Source organism: Strongylocentrotus purpuratus, unplaced genomic scaffold, assembly GCF_000002235.5.
Source record: "Strongylocentrotus purpuratus isolate Spur 01 unplaced genomic scaffold, Spur_5.0 spur5_scaffold_20, whole genome shotgun sequence".
Classification (NCBI taxonomy): Eukaryota; Metazoa; Echinodermata; class Echinoidea; order Camarodonta; family Strongylocentrotidae; genus Strongylocentrotus; species Strongylocentrotus purpuratus.
Genome location: NW_022145606.1, coordinates 26,897,855 through 26,924,021, shown reverse-complemented (window position 1 = coordinate 26,924,021; position 26,167 = coordinate 26,897,855). Strand labels below are relative to the sequence as shown.

Here is a 26,167-nt window from a genome sequence, read left to right as displayed (position 1 = left end):
GAACTTGGTTGTAAAGTAAAGTAAAGTAAAGTAATCCAATTTATGTTAATGTTGACACTGTCAGTAAAAAATAACAGAATGCTATAAACAGTATTGTGTGCATAATGTAAAAATAAGTTTCCGTGTCTGCGTATTAAAATGCAAAGTTGAAATAAGGATAACTATTTACATATTTACATCATGACTAATTTATATGTATTCGCAATGTAAATCAGCAAATGTTTCCACCATACTCACCGGCGTAGATAATAAATCGTTAAGTAAACGTGAAATACAAACTATTGTAACAAAGACAGAGCATTATATAATTGTTTCGTTTTTTTTTCTCATTGTTACAACATCTCAAAGGTCTTAGAGAAGCTTATGTCTCCTTTAAATAAATCCCTTACTTTATACATTTTTACAAATTAAATTCAAAGATAATTTAAATAATGCATTGTCGTTATTAAAGTAGATATTCATTGCATTTAATAACTAGTTTTATGTTCATTATTGCAAAGTTGAAACTTTGATTCGACAAGGTTATCAAAATGTAATTCTTGGAAACATTCAAAGTAATGATTATTATAAATTACAAAACGCTTAAATACAGCCCCGCATAGCATCTGCAGAGCTCTCCAAACACTACTGAGATATGTGAGATCACACTATGGACATGATTTGCACAAGCAGACGATGTCCCATGACATCTCACACATTTCCAGTGCCTGTGTTTTCATCTCCTCTTGAGTTCTTTCTCTTACTTCACTACCGTCAGGCTAAATGTATAATCTATTGCCTCACTGTAAACCCCACGCATGGTTTTATTTTGATGACAAATGCAGCGATACAAAAATGAAGGAATCTGTCGCTTGTTAACAACATAAGACGCCATTGTATATTCAGCTGCACACACCGCGGTATGTTCGGCGTTCCAAGAGGGAACAAATGCCGTCCTTAGTATCATTCCGAGGGGTTTTCAATTGGAAAGTCTGGTTTCTTTGTTTGTTAATTAACCCTTATCATGTGTATTTACAAGCAAAATATTTTAGTTTTCAGAATCGGGTCATATCCCCTTTTGAATGGTTTGACATGTCATTTCATTTATATCCACTAAACCCATTAAAATTTGACAAATAATAGCTTTGCAATTATGTTAATTCTTTATGGGATGTCGTCTGCTTGGGCAGTATGGGTCCATAAAGTGACGTCATTAAAACATCGTTATTTTTCAAGGCGAATCTCTCGTATATCCCAGCTGCTATGGAGGTGGTTGCATTTGTATTTTTATAAATCACCCGGTATGTAGTTGACCTAAAACTTGTACGATGGCCATATGTTAGCTTACAAGTTTCTAGTACTACATTAGTTGACATATTTGTGATTTTCTTTGAATTTCACCTTTAAAACTCCGTCGTCTTGTATGTATAGTACACACACACACACACATATATATATATATATATACAAATAGAAAGAGAGAGAGAGAGAGAGAGAGAGAAAGAGAGAGAAAGAGAAAGAGAATGGAGAATATTTAGAGTTCTGCGGTTAGAGTATGGAAATGAATATATGAAGACAATGGTGATGTTTTAAAATTGTCACGAAACAGAACAAAGAAGTTTCTTAATTTTGTAACGATATTTCAAGTCGGGTTATGAGGTCATGATAATATGGTGTAATTAAATGCTTGGAACCTCTAATTATACTGGAAAGGCTTTAATAACAAGAATGCAAATGGTTCGTAACGGCTTTCCTTTCGATATGAATTTATGAATAAGAAAGCATTTTTAATATAAATGTCAATATTGTATGTAAGAGCTAAATGTAAATATTCCCAAAACTCTTTTGAAGCAGCTAACACATCTTGTATAAAAGCTTATCGAAAACACCATCATCTTCATTTTTAATCCAAGGGATGACAAAAAGGGATAATTTCAACAGTCATGATTCCCCTTTATATAAAACCGAGTGTTATGGTAATATATAAATGTATACAAATACATTTCATGAATGCAAATCACATCAACTCTGTATAAAAACGTATATTTACATTTGCACTGAAGTACATGCATTATATAAGAGGAATGATAACACTAAGTTCATGTTAACGTATTTAAACAACAAAAGCAATTGGGGAAAGCGGTACGCAGAAATTTAAAAATATATACATATATATAAACCGTGGAAAATATCTACGAACAAAGCTAAATAAAAATGAATTATAACATATAACAATAATAGTACTATTCAGTCCTTGGACAGCGCCTAATACGTTATGAAATAACGTCTTTATGCTCTTCCAAAGAGGGTTGGAAATGATTACCATAGCCTTAGCTCCGGCAGCCAAGGTTGAGTGTGGCAAATGCAGATCAATGTCTTGCCAAAGGACATTAGTGCCGCGGCGGGACTCGAACCGCGGATCTTGTGATCGACAGTATTGTTTGCTAAAAGGGAATCGTTTTCAACATTGAGAAATACGTTATGAAATAACATCTCTATGCGCTTCCAAAGAGCTCCGGCAGGAGAACAATAACAAATGCATGTGTATATACAAAATAAAATAGATTGTTTATGAAAGATATTCTTAACTTGGCCTTAAATGAAAACACTGAAGAACGGTTTTTGTTTTACACTGTCTAGGCGGGAGACGGTTCCATAAAATATGACAACTAAATGGGATTGTGTCTTCTCAACAAAAACACAACAAAAGTCTGACATAGAGATAAATATAAATTGCTTTCACTTCCTGTAGCATATGTCGAATGGATGGAGGCGTTATTCACATTAAAAACAATCATTACAATTATTCTGCAAGTTACTGTGTTTGTAGTGTAACATGAACTGAGCGAGATGCATAACATAACGTTTGAAATATTCAAACCATTAATATACATTATATATATATATATATATGTTCGTGCGTGTGTGTATATGCGTGCGTGCGTATGTGTGTTATAATTTATTTAGTATATTTTTCTTAAGTTGAGAATGTTGGCAGACATCCACTGAGTGAGTACTGTGTGTGTGTGTGGGGGGGGGGGGGGTGGGTGGGGGTGGGTGAGTATGTGTGTGAGTGGGTGAGTATGTTTGTGTGATAGAGGGTGAGTATGTCTGTGTGATGGAGGGGGCAGGGAGGGGGCAGGATTGTTTCAGTAAAATTACCTCCAGATTTGTTTTTTTTTTGTAATATATAAGTAAATAACATTTACAATTGACATATTATGTTTAGGTACTTATACGTTTACTTTGTTGCTAAGTTATATTATACTGCAAATAAGTTTGTGTTTAATTATGTTTATGTAAAAGCATCAATAGTGAACACGTTTATTTTATTCAATTGTATGTCATGGTTTGTATTACACATCTGGAGAAATAAAACAAAATTGTTAAAAAAAATAATAAAAAAAAAAAAAAAGTGTGCATGTGTGTTTGTTTGTATATATATGGAGAGATAGAATGAGCAAGAGAGGGAAAGAGAGAGAGAAAAAAAGAGAAAGAAAGAGAGAGAGAGAGAGAACGAGAGAGAGAGAGAGAGAGAGAGAGGGAGGGGGGGTAGAGAGGGTTAACTTGTGATGATAATAGAACATGCAGACTCTATAGTAATACGATCTTACGTTAATTTACAGTTAAGTAAGACGATGTAAAATAGCAAAACGATTCATGCAAATTTGAAAAGGATAGTAACTACTGTAGTGATTATCCTTTTCAAATTGGCATTAATTGTTTTGTTATTCACATCGCCTTACTTCATGCATCTAATCATCCTTCGCCACAGCTGGTTCATGGTCGTGTACGTAGTCGGGAAATATTTCAGTAATCAGTCCTGCAGCTTCTACTTTTATTAGCGCCTTTATAAGCTCGTCTCGGTGATTACATGTTGTTCGCTGATTCCAGGCGTTGAGAACTTCCAGAAGTGCTCTCTCACAGTCTTGATGGTGCTTGTCTAGTATATTATCTGAGGAAGTCAAAGAGCATCCCAACCTGACGCTCAACTCGAAGTATTTAGCGTGGGTGATTTTCTTTGAGACTTCGATGAGTTGATCGTCCGTTACTTTCTGCACAGATCTGCAAAATAAATAAATCATTCAGAATAGACCAATGGGATGACTAATGAAATTCTAGTTACTTTATGTTGTCGGTGATTTCCCCTTCCTAATCTTGGCTTGGAAATGGCACTGAAAATGCATAAACACTATTGGCATATGATGCCATCTTGCAAATCCTGCATTTTACCCCAAAATAATTATTTGGTTATACAAATCTGAGCTCCCATATTTCAGTTCAGAAGAGTATTTACAACCTGTGCCCTGTACATGACATACATTATACAGTGCGTCCCAGAAAAAAACGAAACCGAGAATTATCGATGTTTTATCATAACTTAATCACAATTATTATTGATAAATGACACATATTTGTAAAGCTTAGATCCTCCTCTTTGATTTGATACTACTCATATAATGCATATTTGAAGAGCTTGATTCCAAAAGGAGCTAAAGCCATATTTTATCAAAATTGAGTTATCTGTCTTAAAATAATGATTTCCTACATGGGGACAAAATGCACTATATTACAGTCGAAAATTTCATTAGAAAGTATGAAAAAATGTATGTAAAATATCATGTTTCATTCCAAAAGGAGCTAAATCCAAATCGGTTTCATTCCAAAAGGAGCTTAATCCACTATAGGTACTTCTGAGTAAATCATATTTTGTATTTCTACAATTTCCTTTTAGCCAGGTACCCTCATGTTGTTATATATGTTAAAGGTGTTGCCCTAGACCAATAATATGTGATAAAAAAAAAAATCAGTTATTTCTGATTTGTACTAATAGTTTAGATTTTGTGGATTTAACTCCTTTTGGAATGAAAGATGGATTTAGCTCCTTTTGGAAAGAAACGGATTTAGCTCCTTTTGGAATAAAATTGTGTTATGTTATTAACTTTCTTTTCAAAAGGTTTTTTTTATTTGTGATTTCTCTTTCATTATTTAAAATGAAAGGTTTGCTACTAAATTTGAATAAATTTCAGTGACTTTATTGAGAAAATATGAAAAATTTCAGGTACAGTATTATGTTTCAATCCAAAAGGAGCTAAATCCACGAGAAAAAAAATCTAAAAATTTAGTAAAAATCAGGAAAAACTGGTAGATTTTTCCTTATCATATATTATTGGTCCAGGGTGACATCTTTAACATATATAGCAATATTAAGGTACATGGCTAAAGGGAAAGAGGAAAAATAAAAAAGGCGATTTACTCAGAAGTACCCAAAGTGGATTTAGCTCCTTTTGGAATGAAACTCTTCACTTCATGCATGAGTGATAAACATCAGTTTGAAGAGAGGAAACCAAAAAGTAACTTGGCGGACGGTAACTGAATTTCAAAGAGAAAATCACACTTCCAGAAAGTTGAGTATCTGCCTTTTCCTATGACACCTCAGTCAGGAAAATGAACTAGGAATAACAAAGTTCTGTTTGTTTTAAAGTAGTGCTTGCATTTCCATAATTCTATTAAACAAATTATTTTTCACTGGCTGACTGCCGTAGCAACAAACGGATTTTTTGAAAAAATATGTATAACCATAACAATGGAAATCTATACACAAATTGCCAATGTGGTTATCAGTTTGCGACGTCATGTCCTCACTATTTACAAATTGCTTTAAATATGTCAATCCAATTAATTTCTCTTTTTATCGCCCAAAACTTGATTTCTCTATGTCTTTGCCCAGGTTATATGATTTGTATCATCTTGCGTGCACGAGATTTTACAAAATCTGTTATAAACTATGACAAATTGATACTTTTGTCTAAATATTTTATATTCATACTTATTGATTTTTATATGAAAAGTTTAACTGAAAAAAACTACTCTGTATCAGTGCATCCAATGAAAAAACATATTACTATCGATCTAACTTGGATGCTGGTTTGAACCAATAATAGTCTTAGGGGGGAAATAGGAAATGTATCAATATTAAGAATCAATTAGTGGATAGTGAGGCAATGACGTCACAGACTCTGAGTGAGTTGCCAATTTGTCTTGTGATTTTCAAAGTTGTTCATGTCCTCGAAAAATCATATTTTCTTATTAGTTATCCGATTTTGCTCAATTTTTTTTTTACTGATCTATCTGATTTTTCTGCTTCTATTGAAAAAAGATTATTTTGGAGTGGACTTGCCCTTTAAGGACTAGCAAGAAGACAATCGGGGAGAGTGGGCCTCCCTGGGACACAACGCTGCGGAACGGACATTTTGCCATTATGCAATTCAGTGACCGCACATGACGTTATTGTAATTGCCAAGGCAAGCCTATTATTTGAGAAAATGCTAATATCGGGAAATATTTATTTTAAAATCCAAGGGTTTATTGATCCTCTGTCTGGTTGACAGAGGTTGATGGCTATGATTTTAGTTACTTTATATTTCGTTTGCTGACCCTGGTAAGGAGGAGGTTTCCAGTGTGCTACGTTAGATATATTGTTCATAACTATTCGATCTCATAATTATTTAGATGACCAACACATGTTCATTATTACTTTTGGTTCATTATTACCACGTTGTGGTTGTCGATGTTTGTTTGCATATAATTGTTCAATCAGTGCATGTACTTACTCCATAGTAACTCCATAATAACTATCTAAATAAGTATTGATAACTACATTTTGATCAACTGCATTTGTGTGCGTCCTTTAGGCGTGCACAGCCAGAGAGCCGCAAACGAGCCGCATTTACTCACCTTTCAACATCAAGGTTGTCTAGGCCTTCTGCCGCCTCTGTCGCAGGTTTCTTCTTAAGTGCTACATGACAGATTGATAAGAGAACACACAGAAATAAGACAATTGTAATTATATATATATATATATATATATATATACATATATAGGGTACTATGAAATAATACCGGACAAATCTTAATGTGATGCCAGTAGATGGGCGTTTTTTCCGTTGGTAAAAATGAAACCAACTTTGCGACAAAAAAATAATTTCATAGACGCATTCTTGTGAAACGATGTTGAGGACATTCACAGGCAGTGATCCTTGATGTAAATATTGTATCATTGTGTAGTTTCTGCTTTAGGAAAGCTGTAGTAAACGTCTGATTGATCACAAAAATAGCATTCCACAAACATAGTTCTTGTTTGATCAATCTTTCTTGTTAACTGACGTTCTGAAATGACTCAAACTTTATTTGTCAACAATAAATCAAATATTGTCGCAATCGCTTTGCGAAAAGAATTAAGATAATTGTATTTTAAACAACAAATTAAGATAAGATGACTTTAGAATAATGAAGAGAAAACAATTTTGCTCACGAAAATATTCAATGAATGATTAAATTAATATGATGTACTCATATTATATTCTTAATGACATTTTCTTAATTTGTTATAAATTTGCGTTTTGGCCTGGTGCTACAGGAATTAAAGGGGAAAAACCCTAAAATGTACTTACGATTCTTGCACACAATTCTTGTTTCTGTTACCTGGAAGACTCTCATGATGAGGCTTTCATAGTGTGCGGTCTTAAGCTCTCCGAAGTCAACGTGAGCCGGTTTGCTGGATCGAATTTCCTCGATACTGATTGACTTTTACATCATTAAAACAAATCAAATTATGCTTTCGTAAAAATGTTATTTGCGAGATAATGGTATGAACAAATACAAAATGCAAGGTGAATCTAAACGAACATAAATAATTGGATCAAAGATTTAACAATGATATAGTAAATAAATTACTTTTCAGTTCTTTCCCTTCAATACATCACGGTAGGTGGTCAATTAATAGTCAACAACATCCAATGTAAATAAAAAATTAAAACAAACATCTCCTTTGCAGAAGACACATTTTACATTTATTCAATTATGGTGGCATGGCTGGAAAAATATTCAAAGATTACAAAGTTTAGAACATTTGTAAAGTAACCTATCAATAGCAGATATTTAAGCCTTTCAAAAGAAGCTTTTATGTGTTAAAATTCCTTGAAAATGTGATCTTGTTCTTGTACAGTAAAAAGTAAAAGTACACAAGTAAAAATCTTGCGTATAAAAGACTTCAGACAGTGCCGCTCCATGGTAAAAGGGCCTACATGTCAATGGAAATGCGCCCTTACATTCAAAGCATGCGATGTCGCCTGGCATGACAAGACATTTTTTCAATATTAAGCCGTTAGGGAGTATCATTATTTAGCAGTAAAATCAATACTTTATCTTTATTCCGTGTTGAGTCCAGGGTTTACCTCCTAATAGGATAAAACAAATCATTATTTCATTATTTCAATTGCCTCGCCGGGTCTATAAAAAAGGGACTGTGGGATAGGGGTAAGAAATAATTTGACTCCTTTCTATGCTTTACCACCCCCCACCCACACACAGCATACACGCACACGCACTCACAAAATCCATCTCTCGAGAATCCATCGCCATTAATATTCGTTCAGATTTCACGCTGAAAATGACCGATGTTGTCTTTTTCCCGTGAATAGCGAGAGTGCGCAACAAAACTCCTAGCTCTTTCATAAGATACAGAAGCGTATGAAACTTCGCACAAACTTATTGTAAAAAGTATACAAAAGAAGATTTGTTCGAAGGGTTCCTACCTCAGCTGCTTCTTCTTCACGCTTATTGTTCATCACAGCAACATGCACATCCCCACTATTCCTTTGAACAAAGTAGGACTTGTAATCTCCAATACGTACTGCACCTTGTAGCCTTGCAGAAGTTGAAAGATCCTAGAAAAAGCAAGATATTTTCTAAATAAATAGCAACTGAAATACCGTATTTATACCGTTTTTCTATCAAACGACGAAAATCAATAGCAGGGTTATTATCAAGTTGTCAAAATGTGTGAGTTTCCATAATAATGTGGTATAGTAAATATTACTGTTATTATAGTAAATATTACTGGTGAGCAGAGACCAAATGGGAGGGGAGCTCGCAAAATACGTCACAGAGTTGCCAATTTGTGTTTGATTGATCACAACTTCAAAAAATAATAACTTCCTTAATTTTAATCGGAATTTGCTCGAATTTTCAATGACCCATTCTTCACTTAATATTAAGGTTAATTTTTCCTTTTCAAGTAGCCTCTGGAAATTTTGCATAGAGGCATTTAAAATTCAGTAGTCACAATAGTCTTTTGAACTATATAAACATAATTTGTATCTGAAATGATTAAAGGGATAGTGGACTTCTTGTTTAAGACTACGTGACTGCTAAAGCATATGTGTACTAATATGCTAATAAACTAGGGGACCTACGTCCTTAAGTCTTAACTGACAGAAATGAGGACTAATGCCTCACAAAAGGGTACTTTTATATAAACACATCGACACGGTTTTGATCATGTGTGTGGTCATACCTTGAACCATAATGCATTGCCCTATGGAGGATTTTTCAACTTTTGGGGACCGGGGGAAAATGCACTGAATTATTGATAATTTATTGCATTTTCTTTGTTTTTTTTTTGTATTTATGGGGGCGGCCATTCCTTTTATTGGGGTAAACAAAATATTCCACCTTAAAGATCAACAGTGTATTAATATTGTAATTATCATCGTCTTCGCTATATTAAATCATCATCACTCAAAGACTAGGGACTATACTCTGAATAACAAACAATCCATCGTTTTGTATAACACCTTCACAACATTAACAAGTCCATAGTAATTACCTTTTCTACACCCTTAATATCAACCGCCAAGTATAACCGCAGGTTAGCTGAACAAACAGATGCTCCGTTTGAGTAAGGAAAGCAGTTCATTGTTTTTCCTATCAAACATTTGAAGATAGGAAACCAGAGGCAGAACTCGTCGATGTGTAATTTGAGCTCCTTTTCCTGTACAGTGCAGGCAGGAATGTCGGCCAAATTTCCTGCAGTTACCTCCTGTGTCTTGAGTTTGCCTCCTTTAAGTTAAAACAAAAGTAACATAACAATAATAATGGTAGTGATCATACGAGATGACCTGCAATACCAAATTCATACATTTTTAAGATAAGTGTGACGGTGTTGAAGTTCTGGGTATCGAAATTGTATGCAAAACACTCCCAAAACATATTTGTAATAGTTACTTACTGTCAGCCCAAATCCAATATTTTACTATTTATATCATTCCTTGATAACATTGTGAATGATCCCCATAAAAAAGAGTTCAAACTCATTTATCAATGGTGACTTTAAACTTTTAATATTCTATACACCTGACTTGACATGCGTGCATATTTTCGCGGCGATCGGGCGTTTCACGGCCGAGATCTTAGGAGGGGGCATAATGCCCCCCCCCCCCCGATCGTATCAAGACCTCAAATAGCCCGGCCTTTTTAGGGTCAAACAGCTGCCCAGTTTAATTACTTTCATATATCACTTGAAACACAAACTTCTACTTCAGTATGAAAATGCTTAAGGTCATCATGGTAGAGACCATCGGTATTATTATGGCTATTATGGCTGCACCACACACCAGTTTTTGTTTTTCTTTTGTTTTGTTTTTTGTTTTATATATTATGTAACAAACGAAATATGGAAAGGGAACCGTAATTACAAGCATAATGCTTTCAATGTTTCCTTCTCATTACTGAAGATTATTATTAGCATCATTTGTATTTAATTACTTGCCATTAAATCGTTTTTTTACTGTTGAATCTATAGATTATATGTACATGCTTTGTTACCTTTTAAATTCTTTTCATATGCAGTTAATGTGGAAGTAGAACCTAAATATAAACAAATGGTATGATGTATATTTTCCTTCACTAATTGCACGAAGTGGGAAAAAGGCCCAAAAGCCATGGGTCACCTTGGAAATATTGAAGTTAATAAGAAAAAAAAATTATATATATTACATTTTACAAAATCCTAGTGAAAGTAGAAAAATAACAAATAAAAGGTGTCGCAATGATGTTAATTATATTTTACGACGTTCTAAGAGAAAGTATTATCATGATTTGAATCAGTCAAAAGTAATTTGAAGAAAACTAGGTCAATTGTCAATGAGGTCTTCGGAAGAAAAATATCCTGCCGTAAATAAACCCAATACGTGTATGTATAAATGGAGTGCTTTGAGTGAAGCTCGAGAAATTGCTGAAAAAATGAATGAGTCCTTGTATGGATGTTATAGTTCTAACATTCTGAAGACCATTCGGTGTGTGATAATGATTTTTCTTGTTATATGCCTAAACGCTTAGATCACACACTATTTTTTAAACCAGTTATTGTGCTAGAGCTATTGAATATGTGTAAGAATCTAAAAGAAGGCACACGCTGTGGAATAGATGGTAATAGTCCAAATGTCGTGAAATACACGTTGCCATCCATTGTTGAACCTTTCCTTTATGCTTATAATGTATCGTTAAAACAGGCTATTTACCCAGTAAATGTAAAAAAATCGAATGTAATACCTGTGTTTAGAAAAGATGACCCGTCGGACTTTACTGACTATCGACCCATATATGTCTTGCCATGCCTGGCTCTCCAGGATAATTGAAAGATTAGTTTATCAATATATTATATATAAATTTAGCAGAAAATAATGTTTTATTTAATGGTCAATATGGTTTTCGTACCAACCATTCTACTGATATGGTTTTAGTTGAGATCCAGTTTAAAATAATACCAAATTGTTAATAATAATAAGCATGTTATTGGTGTTTTTATGGACCTTTCTAAAGCCTTTGATTCACTTTCTTCATCTTTTTATTTAGAAAGTTGCAATGTTATGATATCAGAGACACAACTTTTAAATGGTTTGAATCTTACTTATTGAAGGCTCCTCCGCACCGCTAAAGGTCGGATCACATCCACATAACACATTACCCTATGAAGAAATCTCAACTCCTTATCAAACAACACTTCTGAACTCGATCCATATGGCGGACTTTTTATTTGAGTATAACAAAACGGTGTGTGTGCTCTTGAATACATCAGTAACAGGTTAGACTTCAGTTCAGTTTTAAAATATATTTTGACATAATATGGGACTGCGTGTGAATTCGAATAGCTCCACTGACGGTGAGGAAAAGCCTCACGTAGACGGAGGAGAAGAGGAGTGACCACCTGGGACTTCGTTATGCTCAAGCTGTTCATGTAACACCTAAGAATTGGTGCTTACTTTAAGGTTCTTTAATCATCTAATCACCGAGAAATTGATTCATTATTTTAGAAAACCGCACTCTGAAATAGCACTACGCAGATATGCGGTATAAGATTTTGATCCAAACATGTCAGATAATATTTGGCTATGACTTATAAATATGAGGGCGTTTGAAAAACGATTTTAAATAGATCCCTGGGGTACTCTTATTTTTACGGTTTCAAAATACGATGTACACTCGTTAAAAACAGTACAATGTGGTTTGCTAAAGCAGATCATCTACCTTTTCCGAATTCCTCACAAACAGTTTATTTGATGATGTAATAACACGACCAGAACTTGACTCTACTTTTCAATGAGTGCAAACCATATTGAACTATATTCTGTATTATTCAATTCGTAGTGTTTAAACAACCATTGCCAACACAATTATGTATTGTCTTTGAATGTATTTTCAAACTATGATTCTGCAACATTGACAACAAAGTGTGTATTGTTGAACTATTTCAATTATATAATAATCAATATGCATATTTAAAAAACACATATGAGTATTCTATAACATTTCTTTCCTTGTTCTGTCTCTTTCATACAATAGTCTGGTAGTCATTGACTGGAAGGACCCTAGAATGAACATACCTTGGAAATGGTAAAGTACTACTGTAACATCCGGAGTGTCGACAATGCTGGCACAATGAGGCAATTTTATTTGAACAGGATGCCTAAACTTTAAACCATCAGGTTTGAGTTCTACACCAAAACTTGCCATCATCTCTTTCCCTTGGATGCCTGGAACTGGAAAAGTCTCAAGTAGTCTCAGAGATATATATTGGTCTTTGTCAAGTGCACCTTCTGGTACAATTAAGTGGACGTCAAACTTGCCGAGATGCATCTCGCCCCCCTCCGGACCAATAACTGTTTGTACAGTTCTATTTATCCTTTTTGATTCAACATCCAATTCTGCAATTAAATTACGATATTTTTTTAAAAATTTATATTATTTTACATGAGTTCATTACATATCATGGTAGTTGCCAATTAGTAAATTTTAGCTGAGCTGCCAAAGTAACTAGTGCTCAATCATACCGGGTAGCCAATAATTCATGGGTTGAGATTTGAACAATACAAATTTACGTATATCCAAAAGACGTTAGTGCCTGGTCGGGATTTGAAACTCGACCTTTCTGATCTGATTGCATATGTCTTTCTTAACAACTATACAGATTACACACACCTAATACTCACAAGTCAAAATACACCGGAATATGTGCGTGCGTGTGTTTAATTAGGCTTTTAAAGACGTGTACACATCATAAATGATTATTTACTTATGGGAACCGATCTTAAACGTCACCATCCGAAAGACGGGCCTCAGTTTCGAGCCGGTGTCGCCTCAGCCAGTTTTGTAGGCAAAGACAGAGAGCTGACCAAGTAATCGGGCCGCTAGACCAACGCACAATTTGTCACTACTCTTTAAAATAAGACACCCCTACAGAACTATTTTAACCCGAAATTTATGAGCAAGAAATACATTTTCACAATTATTAATTTGAAATTTTTGAAAAATGAGTGTGTTGTTCACATTCACGAATTATTTCATGCCAAGAACCCCTCAAACGTTTTTCTTTTTAACGGGTCATGGTTATATCGCTAAAACGGACTGATTACGAATTGAAATTAATTTTTGAGAATTTTAGATAAAAAGAAATTACTATCCAATTGATCGTTGCGCTCTTCTTCCGGTATCCTATTTAGAAGAGAGAGAGAAGAATACAATAAAATGTGAATCATGATAAATATTTCAATTGAATGTAAAATTTAAGAAGCGTGTATATGTTGTGGATATTTACTACAAGTTTATTCAAACTTAAAGATAAATTTGAGTTCTGGTCATGCGATTGCATTGTGAAAGAAACGTTGTGGAATCGATCAGAATAGGTTGATAATTATAAATATTGGTCTGTATTGCAAGGTTCTTGAATCATCAAAATCATGTGAAATTTGGCACAGTCTTAGTAAAAATACAACCATGGAACAGAAAGATATATATATAGGATTACACGAACATGTGGTATAAAATCCGTCCCGATGTTACATGCCATAGTTAGAATATTAAGGTATTTGAAGAGCCACGCCTTTCACGGAACATTTGTTATCTGATGTTCTTCCACACTTGCATAACACAATTACAACGCTTACAAATTATTGTTCTCCTCTTCCCAAAACCGAACCTTTTTTTTTGTGGGGGGGGGGGGGGCTGATGGTTCGAGGTTCATTTTAGTTATTGTAGCTATCACATTTTGTTCAAGTAAAAGGTACACCTTTAAGTAATTACCTTGACACAACGAGCTGCCAGAGTCTGTGTGTGTTTGTGTAGTGTATCGGTGTGTTACCACTCGCATCAAACAATGTACAATCGGCTCCCTTGTCGAGGAGGTACAGAAGAAGCTTCTCGTTCTCGGTGCACGGCTCGTAGTCAGGTAATCCTGATGAAACCTAAACGTACCAAAACGTAATATGATTGTCCAGATTAACCACAGATGCCTGATCATTTACACGCAGTTTTGCACAGTTACATTATTTATTGTAAGTACCCTAAATGTATTATACTAATCCTGTTTATTTTTGTTTTACTTTTTCTTATTTGGATGCTTGTGCCCTTTTTTCTCTGTGTAAGCGTATGTTTAGCAAATTGTTGAGTGATTATTCGTTAATATAAGTTGAAAATGAATCAAATATCTATTTTAAACAAAACATGAACTATTCAATGAAGCTTTAATTTGATTTATTTCTGTTTCAATTGTGAGATGTGATTGTCTCATAATAGACGTAATACTTAACGAAAAGAAATTTAATGAGTTCGCAAAAAAGAAATAGAAAAATGATGTAACTGTATACATTGAAACGGGGGAACGGGAAAAGAATTATGTCATTTAGCATTATTTAATCAAATATTTTTAAAGATTACATTTTAAGTTAATATAGCGGTTTTGAACAGCTGTTTTGAATAATGTATTACCTGCTCAAAACCACTGGTTGTCTGGACCTTTTTGTCAGGATTTTCAGGACCACACCACAGTGTTACAACCAGATGCAGACAGGTTTTCCCGTCATTGGCTTGGATGTTCAAGTCTGCTCTGGCTTTGGTCAAGGCCTCAATAATTTGAGAAAAGCCACCTTCTACGGCCAGATGCAGTGGTGTTTTCCCCTGAGAGTCTTGAATGTCAATAACAGGGCAGCTCTGTGGTCGGTTGAAGTACATGAATAACTTAACGATGTAGATGTTAAAAAACACATGACATTAGAGTTCAGGAAGACAATATAAAATGTTGAAATATTAGAAGACAGTCAAATATATACACTTGCTTCATTTGGTGTAGGCCTATACAGTAGAGTATCTAAGGATTACGGCGCCAGGGGCAAACACTGCATATGCGCCCCTCCCCCTCCTAAAAAATGATATGCAACTTCACAGGAACAAAGGGAGCACTTCAATCGACAAGTTGCATTTCATATTTCGAACATCGATTACGGTGTTACTTCCACAAATGGGGCGCAACATTAACGGAACCCATTCAGGAAATTTGTCGACAATTTTAAAGAGACAACATTTTCGAATACAATTGTACATGCTTTATTTTATAGATTCTAGGAGGGGAAGGCAATTCCTTAAAATGACTGAATAATCTAAGATAATAGGGAGTATAACAACGATTAATTATCTTTAATTATTTTTCTCTCTCCTTCTGTTTTGGAACCTTTAACAACGCTATTTTACAGCGATATCCTTTAATAGAACATGAAAGCTACAAAATCCTGAAGCAACATATGCGAAGGAGCTATATAGGTGACCAAAACTTAATAATTAATATAATGTATCTATTTTTAAAATGCCTTATGAAACTTAATATAATGATAATTTGCGTTTTTGTCCTCATTTCACGTTTTACTCTTGTGTATCTCTCTTTTCCCCTTTTTAGGTGGTCTGTTATCAACAGACCACCTATTGTTTTCGTCAGAATTTTCTTTCTTTATTTATTATTATTAGGTGGTCTGTAATCAACAGACCACCTATTGTTTTCGTCAGAATTTTCTTTCTTTATTTATTATTATTATTATTATTATTATTATTTATTTTTATTTATTTCTCCCCCCCTTTTTTGTTCAGAGGATAACTCAAGATCAGTTTAGTCAAAGTCGTTCAATTTCGGCACAGTCATAGGTCATTGTCATAAGACGTGACAGGAACATTTTCAAGGTCATCAAATTATCGTGACGTCATCCAGGCGCCATTTTGTGAAATCCCATTATCCATCATATCTTCATGATGCATAAGCAAAGGTCATTCATATTCATATCACATATACTTCAGGTCAAGGGTCAACAAGTCATTTCATCAAAGGTCACATAAAGGTCATTACGCGCACGTACGCGCGCGTCAAAATTTTAAAATGCTCAAAATCACTTAACTATTAAAGAAGAGTACGAATCAGGTCATTCTAAGCATTTCAAAATATTCCGTCCGTACGTGTCTCCGCGCGCGTTGCGCGCGCTCACGGCGCGCGGAAAAGGTCGAATTCAAATTTTTTACATGATTTAGATTCCTCTTACCGTAAATGACAATTTACATTAATTTCAGTCACCCTTGACCTTTCATAAGGCCGTGAGCGCGCGTCAAAGTTCAAAATCCGCGCGTACTGCTATGGGCAATATAATGCAAATTTGATCAAAAACATGCCATTTTAAAAATCGAAATAGCTCTTCAGATAGTCCATCGACCCCCAATTTTTATATCATGGTTGGAGAAAGCATGAGTTGGAGATATGATTTCATACCACCCTGACTCGTACAAAGTGAAACAAAGTCATCATATTGGCATCTAAACTCAAACAAATGTATTTTGTTGATGACGTCATTTTTGTCTTTGTTTAATTGATATTATCTCACTTATCGATGATCGATTTTCTCCCAGATTTGGATATGTTGTAGCTGAGATAATTCTCTATTAAATTTATGCCATTTATTTTTCATTTGGATGACGTCATCATAGTTAAATATTCGATTAAAGGCGACAATGCATAATTTGACATATTTGCGTGTTATGTCTACGGGAGGTCACTTTTTCAAAACATGAATCTGCATGACAATGTGTTTTGACCAGTATCTCGGTTGTTATTCAACAGTTTTCTCCCAAATTTGAGTATGTTGTCGCTGACACTATATGTTATCTAAATCACCCCTCATTTTTCCGATAAGATGTCAGAATCACGCTCATGTTCATTATCATAATGATGATAATCATCCTCATCATAATCACTACTATCAAGATCATCATCATCATAATCATCATTGTTTACATGTCTATATAACTTCTCCCTGTTTCAATATAGTAAATATTATAATCTATTATAAGACATGAAGACAGACCACCTTATTCGTCTTCGTGACGAATTAAATTTCTAGTTAGGTGGTCTGTTATCAACAGACCACCTATTGATTTCGTCAGAATTTTCTTTCTTTATTTATTATTTATTTATTAGGTGGTCTGTCGATGACAGATCACCTATTGATTTCGTTAGAATTTTCTTTCTTTATTCTTTATTCTTTCTTTATTTATTTTTATTTCTTCCGTACACTTTTTTTGTGTATACGTTTACTCGAAATCGACTTGGTCAATTTCCTTCAAATTTCTGATAGTCATTAGGCCCTATAATATCAAGTTCCCGAAACCTTTTTCAAGTTCATGGGGTCATCGTGACGTCATCCAGGCGCCATTTTGTAAAAATCAAGTCATTATCATATCTCGATAACGAGTCTTCAAAAATAAACCATATTTGGTATACATCAACTTCAGGTCAAAGTTCAACTAAAAATGTCAACAAAATTTGCGCGCGCACCTCGACGCGCACGTACGCGCGCATTAAAATTTTAAAATGCTCAAATTCGTTCCAATTTTTTTTTGCACACGTTTCAGGCCATTGTAAGCATTTTCAAGATTTTGCGCGAGAGCACTTTTTTGCGCGCGTTTCCGCGCGTAAGTGCGCGTACTGACATTTTACAACATGGAAACGCCAAATTTTCTCTATCATATCAACCACATTTTTCCAAGCATTTTGATACCTTGTTCACCTTTTTCTGACCAGTGATAACGCAATGAGCGTCCGTCAAAGTTTACAGCACACGCGGATCTGCATTATCCCTATCCACATTACATGTGCAAAAACAAGCCTATTCAAAATTCATTTTAACTCTTCAGAATGGATAGATACCCCCAATTTTTTTCATATTTAGATAGATCATGAGTCGGAGATATGATTTCATGTCTCATTTGACCCTCAATTAACTCATGACGTCATCATAATGGCCTCCGAACTTAAAATTTCAATTTGCATATTATGACGTTAGCAGATTTTTGGAAAATTGATTGTATCTCTGTAAATATTGATCAATTTTCTTTCAAATTTTGATATGTTTTAGCTGAGAATATTCTCTACAAATGTATTTCCCACGATATTTCATTTGAACAATGGCATCATGGCGTATTTTTGCGATTAAAGGAGGCATGTCAATTTTTCACATTTTGCGTGTATTCTCTATGGGACATGACTTTTTCTCAAAACTGGTTTCTACATTCTTGTCTTTCGCGAGCAATATCTCCGTCGTTTTATCTTCGTTTACGCTGAGCTTTGAGTATGTTGTAGCTGAGTCAATATGCTATCGTAAATGTGCCCTTTAATTTTCGATCAGATGCCGGGATCATGCTCATATTTCACTTACAAAGTGGGATTTGATAATTTCATTTTCCGTTTACGTGTAATCTCTATGGGAAATATTTTGGTACATCGGTAACGCACTTGACTTCCGACCTCGAGGTCCCTGGTTCGAGTCCGGGCGTCTCCAACAATTTTTTTCTTCACTTTTTTTTTCTTGTTGACCTTTCACTGTACCTTTTCCTTTGCTTATTAAAACACGTAGAATCACAAATAATGTTATAAACAACCATGTTTACTTTATTATTCCCCTATTATCACTTGATCCATTACTTTTTGAGTGTAGTCCCTATGGGAGATGACTTTTTCTCAAATCTGGATTCTACATTCCTGTCTTTTGCGAGCAATATCGCCGTTATTTCCGTTTGGTTTTTGTTGATTTTGGAGTATGTTGTAGCTGAGACTATATGCTATCTAAATGTTCCCTCATTTTTTTCAATCAGATGTCATCATGGTCTGTTGATGATCATCATCAACATCATCATGATGATCATCATCATCATCAACATCGTCATCACCATTACTATCAAGATCATCATCATCATGATCATCATGATGATCATCATTGTTTACATGTCTATATAACTTCTCCCTTTCTCAATATAGTAAGTATTATAATCTATCATAAGACTTGAAGACAGACCACCTTAATCGTCCTCGTGACGATTTAAATTCTAGTTTTTATTTATTTCTCCACTTTTTTGTGTATCCGATTTCTCAATATCCATCCGCCCAATTTCTCTCAATTTTGACACAGTTATAGGTCATCATTATGAAACGTGACAGGAACATTTTCAAGGTCATCAAATTATCGTGACGTCATCCAGGCGCCATTTTGTGAAATCACATTATCCATCATATCTTCATGACGCGTCATCAAAGGTCATTCATATTAATATAACATATACTTCAGGTCAAGGGTCAACAGGTCATGTCATCAAAGGTCACATAAAGGTCATGACGCGCGCGTATGTGCGCGTCAAAATTTAAAATTGCTCAAAATCACTTAACTATTAAACGAGGGTACGAATCAGGTCATTTTAAGCATTTCAAAATTTTCCGTCCGTTTGTGTCCCCGCGCGCGGTGTGCGCGCTCACAGCGCGCGGAAAAGGTCAAATTCAAAATGTTTACATGATTTAGATTCCTCTCAACGTAATTGACAATTTACATTAATTTCAGTCACTCTTCATATTTCATAAGGCCGTGAGCGTGCGTCAAAGTTCAAAATCCGCGCGTGCTGCTATGGGTAATATAATGCAAATTTGATCAAAAACATGCCATTTTAAAAATCGAAATAGCTCTTCAGATAGTCCATCGACCCCCAATTTTTATATCATGGTTGGAGAAAGCATGAGTTGGAGATATGATTTCATACCACCCTGACTCGTACAAAGTGAAACAAAGTCATCATATTTGCATCTAAACTCAAACAAATGTATTTTGTTGATGACGTCATTTTTGTCTTTGTTTAATTGAGATTATCTCACTTATTGGTGATCGATTTTCTCCCACATTTTGATATGTTGTAGCTGAGATAATTCTCTATCAGAATTATGCCATTTATTTTTCATTTTAATGACGTCATCATAGTTAAATATTCGATTAAAGGCGACAATGCATAATTTGTTATATTTGCGTGTTATGTCTATGGGAGGTCACTTTTTTCAAAACATGAATCTGCATGACAATGTGTTTTGACCAGTATCTCAGTTATTATACAACAGTTTTCTCCCAAATTTTAGTATGTTGTAGCTGAGACTATTTGCTATCTAAATATTTCCTTATTTTTTCAATCAGATGTCAGGATCATGCTCATGCTCATCATCATCATCATCATCATCATCAATATCATCATCATCATCATCATCATCAATGTCACCATCATCAACATCATCATGATCATGATCATTATCATCATCATCATCACCTTTACTATCATGATCATCATCATGTTTATCATGATCATCATTGTTTACATGTCTATATAACTTCTCCCATTCTCAAATCTACCATAAGACTTAGACAGACCACCTTAATCGTCTTCGTGACGATTTAAATTCTAGTTAGGTGGTCTGTTATCAACAGACCACCTATTGATTTCGTCAGAATTTTCTTTATTATTATTATTATTATTATTATTATTATTATTTATTTTTATTTCTTCCCGTTTTTTGTGCCCTGGATAACTCAAGTTTGGTTTAGTCAATTTCATTCAAGTTTAGCACAGTCATAGGTCATTGTCATGACACGTGACAGGAACATTTTCAAGGTCATCATGTCATCGTGACGTCATCCAGCCGCCATTTTGTGTAATCACATTATCCATCATATCTTCATGATGCGTACTCAAAGTTCATTCATATTCATATCACATATACTTCAGGTCAAGCGTCAACAGGTCATGTCATCAAAGATCACATAAAGGTCATGACGCGCGCGTACGTGTGCGTCAAAATTTTAAAAAGCTCAAAATCATTTAACTACTAAAGGAGAGTACGAATCAGGTCATTTTAAGCATTTCAAAATTTTCCGTCCGTACATGTCCCCGCGCGCGTTGCGCGCGCTCATGACGCGCAGAAAAAGTCAAATTCAAAATGTTTACATGATTTGGATTCCTCTTAACGTAATTGACAAGTTACATTAATTTCAGTCACTTTTCATATTTCATAAGGCCGTGAGCGTGCGTCAAAGTTCAAAATCCGCGCGTGCTGCTATAGGCAATATAATGCAAATTTCATAAAAAACATGCCATTTTAAAAATCGAAATAGCTCTTCAGATTGTCCATCGACCCCCAATTTTTATATCATGGTTGGAAAAAGCATGAGTTGTAGATATGATTTCATACCACCCTGACTCGTACAAAGTGAAACAAAGTCATCATATTGGCATCTAAACTCAAACAAATGTTTTTTGTTGATGACGTCATTTTTGTCTTTGTTTAATTGAGATTATCTCACTTATCGGAGATTGATTTTCTCCCAAATTTTGATATGTTGTAGCTGAGATAATTTTCTATCAGAAATTGCCATTTATTTTTCATTTGGAAGACGTCATCGTAGTTAAATATTCAATTAAAGGCGACAATGCATAATTTGTCATATTTGCGTGTTATGTCTATGAGAGGTCATTTTTTTCAAAACATGAATCTGCATGACGATGTGTTTTGACCAGTATCTCGGTTTTTATTCTACAGTTTTTTCCCAAATTTTAGTATGTTGTAGCTGATACTATTTGCTATCTAAATCACCCCTCATTTTTTTTATAAGATGTCAGGATCATGCTCATGATCATGAATATCATTAACATTATCATTATCATCGTCATCATCGTCATCACCATTACTATCAAGATCATCATCATCATCATCATCATTCTTTACATGTCTATACAACTTCTACCTTTCTCAATATAGTAAAAAGTATAATCTACCATCAGACATGAAGACAGACCACCTTATTCGTCTTCGTGACGAATTAAATTTCTAGTATTTTAATTGAATTTGTACAAAAACACAATTCAATTAAAATAAATTTGTGACCACTCTTTTGTGTGCACGATTACTCAAAATTGAACCGTCCAATTTCTTTCAAATTTAAAACAGTCCTAGGTCATCTTCTTAAGACGTGACAGGAACATTTTCAAGTTCATCAAAATATCGTGACGTCATCTAGGTGCCATTTTGTGAAGTGCTCTGAGAATCAACTCATGATCATATCTTCATAACCGTAAATCATTTCTCATTCATATTTATAACAATTATGGTCAATATCCGTCCGGTCAACTTCAGGTCAATTAACGCGCGCGTACGCGTCCGTCCGCGCGTAGGTGCGCGCAAAAATAAAAAATGCTCATAATCACTTTTTGATCAAATTAGAGTACGTTTTAGGCCATTTCAAGCATTTCGAAAATTTCGAAAATTTTCGCAAGCATAAATTTGCGCGCACGTTTGTGTTCGTAATGGTCGTACGCAACCGAGAATTGCCTTTTTTGTCTATCATAGTATTGCCCAATTTATTCCAAACAATTTGATACCATGTTTATCTCTTTATGACCATTAATAACGAAATGAGCGTCCGTTCAAGGTAAAGTCCGTTCGAACCCTCAATTAACTCATGACGTCATCATGATTGCCTCCGTTCAAGGTAAATGTCCGTGCGTGCGAGCTCTTGTAATACATAGCATATATGGGCAAAAACATGCCTATACAAAATCCATTGTAGCTCTTCAGAATGGATATATACTCCAAATTCTTTTTCATATTTGGATAGATTATGAGTCGGAGATATGATTTCATGTCTCATTTGACACTCAATTAACTCATGACGTCATCATAATGGCCTCCGAACTCAAAATTTCAATTTGCATATTATGACGTCAGCATATTTTTGGAAAATTGATTGTATCTCTGTAAATATTGATCAATTTTCATCCAAATTTTGATATGTTCTAGCTGAGACAAATCTCTACAAATAAAGTCACGACGTATTTTTCATTTTGACATTGGCATCATGGCGTATTTTTGTGATTAAAGGAGGAATGTCAATTTTCACATTTTGCGTGTATTCTCTACGGGACATGACTTTTTCTCAAAACTAGATTCTACATTCTTGCTTTTCTCGATCAATCTCTCCGTCGTTTTACCTTCGTTTACGCTGAGCTTTGAGTATGTTGTAGCTGAGATAATGAGCTACAATTAGTGTGCCCTTTATTTTTCGATCAGATGCCGGTATCTTGCTAATATTTCACTTACAAAGTGGGATTTGAGAATTGCATTTTCCGTTTCCGTGTAATCTCTATGGGAAATATTTTGGTATATCGGTAACGCACTTGACTTCCGACCTCGAGGTCCCTGGATCGAGTCCGGGCGTCTCCAACAATTTTTTTTTCATCAATTTTTTTACTTTTTGACGTGTCAATGATCATGAAAATTGAAGACAGATCACCTAATTCGTCCCCATGACGAATTAAATTTCTAGTTATTATTAGGTGGTCTGTCAACGACAGATCACCTATTGTTTTCGTCAGAATTTTCTTTCTTTATTATTATTATTATTAGGTGGTCTGTCAACGACAGATCACCTATTGTTTTCGTCAGAATTTTCTTTCTTTATTATTATTATTATTATTATTATTATTATTTATTTTTATTTATTTTCACACTTTTTTGTTAACAGGATAACTCAAGATCAGTTTAGTCAATTTCGTTCAATTTTGGCACAGTCATAGGTCATTGTCATGAGACGTTAGAGTAACATTTTCAAGGTCATCAAGTTTTCATGACGTCATCCAGGCGCCATTTTGTGTTTTTTTGGTACTTTTTACTCATGATCATATCTTCATAACGGAAAGGCATTTCTCATTCATATTTATCACGATTAAGGTCAATATCCGTCCGGTCAATTTCAGGTCAGAAAACGCGCGCGCATGCGTACGTCCGCGCGTCACCGCGCGCGCAAAAAATAAAAATGCTCAAAATCGTCTCAAATTTTTTTTGCATACGTTTTAGGCCATTTTAAGCATTTTGCAAAAAACGCGCGCACGCACATGCGCGCGCGTTTTCGCGCGTAATTGCTTTTTCCTACATAGAATCGCCAATTTTTTTCTGTCATCATATTTGACGCATTTTTCCAAGCATTTTGATACCTTGTTCACCTTTTTCTGACCATTAATAACGGAATGAGCGTCCGTTTAAGATAATTTCCGTGCGTGCGAGCTCTTGTAATACATAGCATACATGGGCAAAAACATGCCTATACAAAATCCATTATAGCACTTTAGGATGCAAAGTGAACCCAATTTTTTTCTCCATATTTTGATAGAGTATGAATTGGAAATATGATTTAATGTCTCATTTGACCCTCAATTAACTCATGACGTCATCATAATGGCCTCCCAACTCAAAATTTCAATTTGCATATTATGACGTCAGTATTTTTCTGGAAAATTGACTGTATCTCTGTAAATATTGATTGATTTTCTTCCAAATTTTGATATGATCTAGCTGAGACAATTTTCTACAAATGCAGTTGCCACAATATTTCATTTTGACAAAGGTATCATGGCGTATTTTTGCGATTAAAGGTGGCATGTCAATTTTTCACATTTTGCGTGTATTCTCTATGGGACATGACTTTTTCTCAAAACTGGATTCTACATCCTGTCTTTTGCGAGCAATATCTCCATTTTTTTAGCTTTATTTTCTCTGAGCTTTGAGTATGTTGTAGCTGAGACAATAAGCTATCATAAGTGTGCCCTTTATTTTTTGGTCAGATGCCGGGATCATGCTCATATTTCACTTACAAAGTGGGATTTGTAAATTCTATTTTCCGTTTACGTGTAATCTCTATGGGAAAGGTTTTGGTATATCAGTAAGGCACTTGACTTCCGACCTCGAGGTCCCTGGTTCGAGTCCGGGCGTCTCCAACAATTTTTTTTTCTTCACTTTTTTTTCTTTTTGACCTTTCACTCTACCATCTCCTTTGAATATTAAAACACGTACAATCGCAAATAATGTAATAAACAACCATATTTACTTTATTATTACCCTGTTATCACTTGATCCATTACTTTTTGCGTGTAATCCTTATGGGAGATGACTTTTTCTCAAATCTGGATTCTACATTCTTATCTTTTGCGAGCAATATCGCCGTTATTTCGGCTTGGTTTTTGTTGATTTTTGTGTATGTTGTAGCTGAGCCTATATATGCTATCTAAATGTCCCCTCATTTTTTCAATCAGATGTCAGGATCACGCTCATGATCATCATCATGGTTATCATTATCATCATCATGAAAATCATGATCATGATCAAGTAGTTTATTTTTGTTCTTTATTTTTATTTATTTGCACACTTTTTTGTTAACAGGATAACTCAAGATCAGTTTTTTTTCCATATTTTGATAGAGTATGAATCGGAGATATGATTTCATGTCTTATTTGACTCTCAATTAACTCATGACGTCATCCGAACTCAAAATTTCAATTTGCATATTATGACGTCAGCATATTTTTGAAAATCGATTGTATCTCTGTAAAACTTAATTGATTTTCTTCCTAATTTTAATATGTTCTAGCTGAGATAATTCTCTACAAATGCAGTCCACACGATATTTCATTTTGACAAAGGAATCATGGCGTATTTTTGCGATTAAAGGAGGCCTGTCAATTTTTCACATTTTTATATGACTTTTTTTTTCAAAACTGGATTCAATATTCCCCTCTTTCGCGAGCAATATCTTCATCGTTTTTTGGTCTATTTCCCCCACAATTTAAGCATGTTATAGCTGATAATATGAGCTATCTTAACTGTGCCTTCCGTTTTTTGATCTGA

General features: G+C 34.6%; 1 protein-coding gene across 1 annotated transcript; it reads right to left on the bottom strand.

Moving 5' to 3' along the window:
- Window positions 1–3,734: 3,734 nt before the first annotated feature.
- LOC105439100 lies at window positions 3,735–15,327 on the bottom strand. Its single transcript, XM_030993806.1, has 5 exons — window positions 15,085–15,327; window positions 14,401–14,561; window positions 7,434–7,558; window positions 6,718–6,778; window positions 3,735–4,044 (listed from the first exon to the last, which is right to left on the bottom strand). The coding sequence occupies exons 1-5, from the start codon at window positions 15,325–15,327 to the stop codon at window positions 3,735–3,737; spliced, it is 900 nt and encodes a 299-aa protein (XP_030849666.1).
- Window positions 15,328–26,167: the final 10,840 nt, after the last annotated feature.